The sequence below is a fragment of the Pundamilia nyererei genome, unplaced genomic scaffold (genome assembly GCF_000239375.1).
Source record: "Pundamilia nyererei isolate P.nyererei 1_Seehausen unplaced genomic scaffold, PunNye1.0 scaffold00038, whole genome shotgun sequence".
Classification (NCBI taxonomy): Eukaryota; Metazoa; Chordata; class Actinopteri; order Cichliformes; family Cichlidae; genus Pundamilia; species Pundamilia nyererei.
In genome coordinates, this window is record NW_005187439.1 from 2,602,910 (window position 1) to 2,611,550 (window position 8,641).

Here is an 8,641-nt window from a genome sequence, read left to right on the forward strand (position 1 = left end):
AATGTGGCAAAAACTACCATACTGTGCATGTGATTGAAACAAAATGTAAATTTGAATACTCTTGACAATACATATCTAATCTATTCAGCGTACAATAAAATGTAATAAATATTCTCCTTAAAATTATTAAACTACCTACCTTGAATTCTTCTTTATCATTCATTCTTCATATTTTTTTAAAATAATTTTTAAAATATTCTGTACAAATAAAGAGATACTTTTCTTCTTATTATAATAATTTAATATTCTACTTGTGGATTTTCTGTTGTTATTATTATATTTTCAATCAATAACAGATTTATTTATGTTTTTGTTAATTATTATATTGAATTAAAATCTATTAAGTGGTCATATAATAATTAGTTGCTTCAAATTTTATTTTATTTTATGTAGACGTTCTGCGGAGCTCCTTGCACATAGGCCGTAATATAAACCCCGTGGCCGCCAGTTTCCAATGGAAGGAAAAACAGGATTGGTTAATATTTCAAATTGCAGACTAAACCTACCACAGGATTGGTCAATTTCCTTCGCTCACTCGCACACAAAAAAAAAAAGAAAGGAAAAGGCGGGACCGAGTCGAGCCCATCAATGGGCGGCCTCAGTTATTCGTCCGTAGTAAAAATGACGTTTTGTCTTCATTGACGAGGGACGGACCAATTACGTAGATATTCTGGAAGAGGCGTGGACTTCTGACATTCTTTAGTAGCCGGTCCTTCCTTACCGGCATTCAGTATTGTCCCGGACAGGGCAGACGCAACCTTGTGATATTTATTTATTTATTGAAGTTTTAATTTACCAAAGATGCTCGGCCTGTGCCTTTACGTCCCCGTGTCTAACTCGGACCCGATTGAAGTGGAATATTTCGAGTCTAACGGACTTCCATCTGAGTTGAAGTCTCTTTTTAACAAACTCAGTGTGTTCCTGCCGTCCCAAGAGTTTTCAGCCTACCAACGATGGCGAAAGGTAGGAAATAAATAAGTTAACTAACACAGTCAGAATAACCTAGTTCGTAACATTGATTAGTCTGAGCGCCACAAATCCGTTCACTCCGGCGACCGGAAAGATTAGCGCGCAGTAGTAAAAGCCTTACGACTAGGCCGCAAAAAAGACCGGTTTCGAGAAAATTCACGAGAAGATTCCGGGCATTTTTGCTGCAACTTTAACGTAACATCCGTATTTAACCTAAATGACATTGAAAAGTAATCAATATTTGTTGATTTAAGCCTGTTACTGCAAACTTTAAAACTTAACCGAGCCGGTTCGGGCTGAAAAAGACTGCCATTCAGCTTACATGGGGAAAATCCACCCTAAAAAGGAATTCCGGCCATGCGCTTACACTGAAAGAGGGCAGCTGGAAGCCGGTATCATTCGCTATATGTAACTGAGAAAAAGTAAATCGTGTGCATAAGTACAAAAGTTGTTTAATTAGCTGTTCCCGTTTCTAGGTCATGCGTTTCTCCCTGATGTCCTTGAGGTCTTTTACTACTCTGAAACTGATGGTTTTGGGGCAGGCAGATCCCATATAGCTATGACTCGTGGTGCATCTGTAATCCTAGGAATGCTGACCCACCACTGACTTTTCATGTTTTAATTTCACGATTTCATAACAATGTGATTGTTTTAAATGCATCTGTCAACACAAATTAAATTATTGGGAAGAAAAGGTTTAGAAACCACTCTTTAAAAAAAAAAGTCATTATTTCAAGTTTTAAAAGGTGCCCAGTGTCTTATCCAGTACATTTTATCTATGGGCCTTTTTGGGGGGTTAAGAGGCTGGGGCTCATTAGGATTTGCTCATAATTGTGTTTTTAAACGTGTTTTAATCAAGGTTATGCAAAGGCTTAAAGTCTGCAGCAGTTTCTTTAACATCTCAGGCTTCATGAACCGGCACAAAATGGCCCTTTTAGCTGTGCTTTAAGTCACTCTGATGCACTCCTGCAGGGAGTAGGGTGCAAGCTGCAAATATCTGCAGATGGGGTATCGGGTTCAGTCATATGCCTACAGGCGGTCTGGGCAGCAGGTCAGGCGGTATCAGTCAATGATAGCAGTATATCCCGGTCTTATTTTAGCCCTGCAGGTTTCAACCTAGACATGGATTAAAGCAGTTGGCTGGGTCAGCCTGCAGTTGAGGGTGAAGATGGACAAGGGTGTTATTACCTAATACCCTAATAGGCCCAGGAGAAATAGACGTCATTCAAGAAAGCCAAGAGGCTTGTGGCCTGGCAAATGGTCATAGCTGCCCTTTGGGTAATAAAAATCAAGCTGAGGGGACACCTTTAATGCGCCAGTGGGTCTCCAGGGCTGGTTTATGGTCACTTGGCTAATCATTTGGGAGGCATCAGTTACAGGCTACATTTCAAACTTGCTGTACTTGTTTCATAAGACATTGTTAAACTCTCAGGGGAGATGACTACTGCATACCATTGCTAAATGTCACCTTCTACTCCTCCATGAAGCTGACTCACTGGATTGGAATCAGTAAATCAGATTATTCAAATTCTGCCATCTTGTCTGACTCTGGTTTTATTTCTTCTTCACAGAAAACATTAAAAAGGGAAGAAAACAACTCAGACGGACAGCTGGACTTTGAGGAGTTTGTTCACTATCTACAAGACTACGAGAAAGACCTGAAGCTTGTGGTGAAGAGTCTCGACAGGAAGAATGCAGGTATGTGGCAGGAGATAGAGTCATGCTTTTTGTTTCACACGAAACTCCTCGAGTGGTTTCGAATTTCACTTTGTGTCATTTCCGCAGCTTTAAGTGTGAAGGACGCATTTTCTCACAATGTGTCTTTGCTTCCTTTTAAAGGCCGCGTTGACCCTAAAGAGTTCATGCAGTCGCTCCGTGACCTTGGTGTGCATATTTCTCTGCAACATGCGGAGAAAGTCCTTAAGAGGTAAAAAAAAATATATATGTATACATCTTTTTAATCTTTGGGATTTTAGATTTTTATGTATTTATATATTTTAAGGAAACAATGTCTCATCATTTTATACATTTATTTATTTTAAAGCATGGATAAGAACGGCATGATAACAATCGGCAGTAAAGACTGGAGCAAGTATGCCATGGTGGAGAAGACGGAGAACATTCCTGAGATCATCCTTTACTGGAAACACTCCACGGTTAGTACTTCACACTGAAACCAAAAGTTTTGCCCAAAAAAGGGAACAAATCTGCTGCTTTGACCTTCAAAGCCTAAAACTAGAGACAAATCATTAATGTGCCAAAATTAACTTTATGAAAGAGAAGTAGAAAATTCTGCTCTTGCATAAACTTTCACATGTCCTACTTTTAGCTATTCTTGGTTGATAACTTTATCATCATATGCGATAACAATAACATAGCAAAGGCAAAAGTTCTTACACCCTCCTGTTGAGTGGGTCAATTAAAGAGCAAATTCCCAGAAAGGCCATGAGCACAAACCATGCGTCAGCAATTAAGCTCTTAGGCCATGAAAGGAATTGGGCTCTTTCCTGCAGGATTATGTTGGAAGGATTTGTCTCGGTGCTGTTATGTAAAGGAGAGCAGCAGCAGCGGTCAGAGCAGGTGCAGACTGGAGATGTAATATAGCACAGCTCCCGGAGGAACACATTCTGATCTCAGGGGCAGAACAAGTTATTTTAGAGCTAATGAGACCAGCAGACTCGCCTGGCGGCACAAGCCGGCCTCAAGCTGAGCAGAGATGTAAAGTGCTGGATCATTTCAGACTGCAGAAAGTCAGGTCAGATGTCAACCTGCACAGTTTTATCTCCATAAGAGTCCCAGAGAGAGAATAAGAAGGCAAAATGCTTGGTTTGTTTTGTTTTTTCTTTTAAAGGGGGAAAGTTAGAGGTTTTAAACACATCCCTGACCTATATTCTCAACATGTCTTCCTTTGAAAACAATCCCCGTGTTCTGACATTTGCTGTGCTGGTGGGGGGAGGCTTACACATTTAACCTGCAGTCACACATGAGCTCACCATCATGTGGCCCACATGAGAGAAATGTTCAGATGTTAACACAAAGGATTTTTACCACATGTTGGTTAAGAATAGAAGCTTGACACAAAATGGGTCCTGTTCCAAAATGTTCAAGAGTGGTCCATGTGAAACTAACCTCCACTCTGTCCTTTGTAATCTCTTCATGTATGTTTCCATAATGAGAGTAATTTCTGTTAGTTGCCGAGACAAAATGACTAAAACCTCTACTAGGGGTTTTTTGCTCTCTATATCTGACCATTCATGTCATCTTCTGATCAGATATTCGATGTTGGAGAGAATCTCATGGTCCCCGATGACTTCACCATTGAGGAGAAGCAGACTGGGATGTGGTGGAGACATCTGGTCGCAGGTGGAGGAGCAGGAGCAGTTTCGAGGACCTGCACTGCCCCCCTGGATCGACTCAAAGTCACGATGCAGGTAAGATCGACTTGGACCTCTTAATACACTTGAAGCAGCTGTTGATCAAGTGCAGGCACATGATGGGCCTGTGAAGAGGAAGTTGTGGAAATTTCTCCGCTTGTGGGTCTTATGACTAAAGCTGTCGGGCATTTAAAGTGTCCGCTGATGCATGACATGTTAAACGTTACTGAGATTTTAGCTCTGAGTATTTGTGGCCATTATGGTTTGAAATTGCTCAAGCGCCCGTTACCTAACGCTCACAAGCAAGTTAACGTTTAACAGTGTGTAACGGCAAGGGGCCAGAGTCCAGGCAATGACCAATGACTGCTCTCAAACCGCTGTCACACCCTTGGCTTCATAGTACTCGCTGTCATCCAAGCTCAAACTACCCATACTAAATATGTGTCATCATCCCCATGGTGTGCGTCAGGAGACTTTGTCCTATTGATTAGATATTCACCCAGTTGGCTTAGATTTGGTTAAAAACATGATGACCCACATGGCACCATGCCCAAGTAATCCCATAATTAATGTAGTAGTTTAATCAAATACAATATTCTTCCTCCCCCAGGTTTACGGATCCCGAACCAACAACATGTGCATCATGAGCGGACTCATGCAGATGATCAAAGAAGGTGGTACGAGGTCCTTGTGGCGAGGAAATGGCGTGAATATCCTCAAAATTGCCCCCGAGTCGGCCCTCAAGTTCATGGCTTACGAGCAGGTATGATGGGTTTATCAAGGGACGGGTTTAATGGACGAGGCACAGTGTTCTTGATGTCATTTGCTAATCTGTTCTTTCTCAACTTGCTTCTCCAGATTAAGCGTTTAATCGGCAGTGATAAGAAAGCTCTGAGCATCCTGGAGCGGTTTGTTGCAGGATCTTTGGCAGGAGTGATTGCCCAGAGCACAATCTACCCCATGGAGGTGATTATCTCTTTAATTAGATCTATCCTGTAGCGTTGTGATGCCTCTGTCGCGACTGTACAGTCAAAGCTGACGTTATCTGTACTGAATCTGTTCCAGGTGCTTAAAACCCGTCTCGCTCTGAGGAAGACCGGCCAGTATGCTGGTATCACTGACTGCGCCAAGCAGATCTTCAGAAGAGAAGGCCTCGGCGCGTTTTACAAAGGATACGTCCCCAACATGCTGGGCATCGTGCCCTATGCGGGCATTGACCTCGCAGTGTACGAGGTGAGCAGTCACAAGCATACATTGTTTAGAAATCCCCAGAACTCCTACAAAATAAAATTCAAACTGAGACTGTAGATTGACCTTTTTTGTTTTCTCTCCATAGACTCTAAAAAACACCTACCTCCAGCAGTACGGCACCAACAGCACAGACCCCGGTGTGTTCGTCCTGCTGGCCTGCGGCACAGTGTCCAGTACCTGCGGTCAGCTCGCCAGTTACCCCCTGGCTCTGGTTCGAACCCGCATGCAAGCACAAGGTGAGGCCTCAATACTGACCTGTTACTCCATCAGTAGCAGACGGTTTTATACATTTAGTAACTTAAAAATAACTGGATGGTAACTGTATTTGAACACAAGTCTAAGCTTGTCCATTTTTAACCCTTTCAGCTGCAGTAGATGGCGGCCAACAGCAGGTGACCATGTCCAGCCTCTTCAGGCAGATCCTGCAGAACGAGGGGCCCACTGGGCTTTACAGAGGCCTGGCCCCCAACTTCCTTAAAGTCATCCCTGCCGTCAGCATCAGCTATGTTGTGTACGAGCACCTGAAGACACAGCTGGGAGTGACCTCAAGATAAGGCTCCCTAGTCCCCCCACCCCTCACCCTCCCAAGGCTCATGCTAGGAATCCCCCCGGGGGCTTTCAGGCCCCTCCAGAGGTTCGCGGAGCCATTTCATTCTGTGAATGTCAGCTGACGAAAGACTAGAAAGGACACGGCGAGGTGGAGGTTATGGACTCTGTGAGCTCAGGATGTCGTGACTGCTGCTATTACCTTTAAAGAGAAGCTGAACGGTGACTGTATGAGAAGCAAGGACCAAATATTTTTGCTCTCTTGAGTGAATCTTGGTGGATAAAGCATTAAAATGCACAGAGTGAAATGATTATGTCCCAGACGGGAAGATTTTTGCACACAGTTTGAATTTCTCTCCACCCCTGAATGAATGAATGACTGAGTGACTGACTGACCGGAGTATTTATTACCACCCGTCCTGTATTTATTGTTTTATTTAGAAAGGGAAGTAAATCTTGAGCCAAAATGTGCAACTACATAAATCAGCCTTAATGTTGATAACTACGTGTAGTTGTCTGAAATGGTGAAAACGGGGCGGGAAAAGAAACTTTGCTGATGCAGTGAGATCGTTGATGTGTTTAGTCGCCCTAATTCTTGTTTAATTGAATGTTACTTAATGTTCACCTCAGATTAAAGGGCTGCTTTTTTTTTTTTTTTCCCTTCATTTTAAAGAGCATGTGTATTTAGAAAGTGAAAAGACAGACGGCATAATGCACTTTAATTAAAGCTAGTAAGCCTCTAAATGATGTTGTCAATGCCGATTTAGTGTTTTAATGGACCATTTTCGATGCAAATAAATGGAAATTATAAATCTGTCTCATTTCTCTTTTGGCACTGAAATTCACACACTGAAGCTCAAAAAGGCTGAGGGGTACACTTCAGCTCCAAACAGCAAACTCCTCCAGACTGAGAAGTTTGGTAATCTCACATATTTGTGGTGTTTGGAGGGTTTTCCTTATGCAGATCGAGTGATCGTGCATGTGATGAAAACAGAAGTGGAACCTCAGCAGACAGGCTTCTTATTTTTAAACTGCACATGCCTGGGTGGTGCATCTGTAATATCCAAAAGTGGATCTTTTCATTGCTTCCAAAACAAGAATTGAGTGATTACGTGGTATATAAATGCACACAATGGCTACGATCAACAACATTTACAGAGTGAAGTGACCCTGAAGTGTCTGGCAGATGTGATAACTGCATGGTTCCAGACAACTAGTCCAAAATATTACCTCCTACCTCCCTTTTCCCAATCACTTTTCCTTGAACTCATTTGTCAGTTTTTCTTGGGAAGGTTTGTGAAAGTATCTGGAATCACAAGCTTTCCTTTCACAAACAGTTCAGTTATATAGGAAACATTGAAGCTCTTTTTCTTTTTAGAGATTTTAACTAGCTCTGTGGCTGCAGATTCTTCAGGGTCACTTCACACCTGGGAACCTTCCTGGAGGATTTGATGTTATGAGATTCTTTCAGAAAAACTTCATGTTTTGAAGAAGAGCTTTGTAATTCCTTTCTTTTTTTGCTTTTATTTTCAGTGTCCAGGGTGCGAGGGGTCCTTGCTGATGATGCTGGCTTTCTGTTGAAGTCTGCCAGTATAAATGTCCCTGAGGGGGATTAGTGAAGTGTCAGTTGCCCACTCTGCCGCCCTCACTGCCCACTACAGTTTTCTCTTGTCCTCCACAGTACAGCAGTAGGTCAGAAGGCTCTCGATGGTGGAGCGGTATAAGTTAATTAGCAGTTTTTGTGGTAACTGGGCCTGTCGCAAGTTCCTGAGAAAGTATAATGTAATTATGTGCAGTGTTGTGCAAAAGTCTTGAGCCACTTCTAATTTCTTTATATTTTAAGTGGTGTGTTTCTATCCAGGCATGCTTTTACTGCACTGACAGTGTTTTAGGGATCATTGTCATGGTGAAAATCTGATGCTTTTCCCACCCAGTTTCACATCTCAAACTTCACAGTTTCAAATGAAGCTCAGAACCATGACAGAGGCTGTAGACACTTACATACTGACGACTCAAACCAAACATTTTAGATTTGGATTCATCACTTCATAAAACCTGTTCCCAATGATTTTCTTCTGCTTTTCTTGTGCACGAATGATTCATAGGTCAATATTCATGATTTCCCTGAATACGGTCAGTTACGAGTACTGGACTGTAAATGAGAGAAAAAGCAGGGCATTCAAAAAGCTTGGAAAACTATTGCTCAAGGGCACCTAAAAAAATAGAAAAAAGTCTGGCTCCTTGGAAGTAAAACAAGAAGAAATGAAAAGACTTTCACACTGAACAGAGTAATGCACACACCTGCATGGACTACACTCATTTGAATGTTTATACCAGTATTTGTTATCTTGTAAGTGTTCTGGTCTGTATCAGGTTTTGTCCTGTTCTCTGTCCTATCATATGTTTCAAAAACAAGAAAAAAGAAAAGAAGGATTGGCACCCTGTGCACACTGGAACAAAATTAAAAGACTGTATTTTATTTTCTTATCTTGCATGTGACA

At 42.0% G+C, this 8,641-nt stretch overlaps 1 protein-coding gene across 1 annotated transcript; it reads left to right on the plus strand.

Annotated features, from left to right (window-relative positions):
• Positions 1-690: 690 nt before the first annotated feature.
• slc25a25a (solute carrier family 25 member 25a) lies at positions 691-6,956 on the plus strand. Its single transcript, XM_005730566.2, has 10 exons — positions 691-963; positions 2,541-2,667; positions 2,809-2,896; positions 3,014-3,125; positions 4,242-4,400; positions 4,954-5,106; positions 5,202-5,309; positions 5,409-5,576; positions 5,680-5,830; positions 5,961-6,956. The coding sequence occupies exons 1-10, from the start codon at positions 802-804 to the stop codon at positions 6,146-6,148; spliced, it is 1,416 nt and encodes a 471-aa protein (XP_005730623.1). The 5' UTR covers positions 691-801; the 3' UTR covers positions 6,149-6,956.
• Positions 6,957-8,641: the final 1,685 nt, after the last annotated feature.

Coding starts and splice junctions, on each gene's coding strand:
- slc25a25a (XM_005730566.2), top strand. CDS start 802: ATGCTCGGCCTGTGCCTTTACGTCCCCGTGTCTAACTCGGACCCGATT. Junction 5,107..5,201: donor AGTTCATGGCTTACGAGCAG/GTATGATGGGTT, acceptor TTGCTTCTCCAG/ATTAAGCGTTTAATCGGCAG. Junction 5,831..5,960: donor AACCCGCATGCAAGCACAAG/GTGAGGCCTCAA, acceptor TAACCCTTTCAG/CTGCAGTAGATGGCGGCCAA.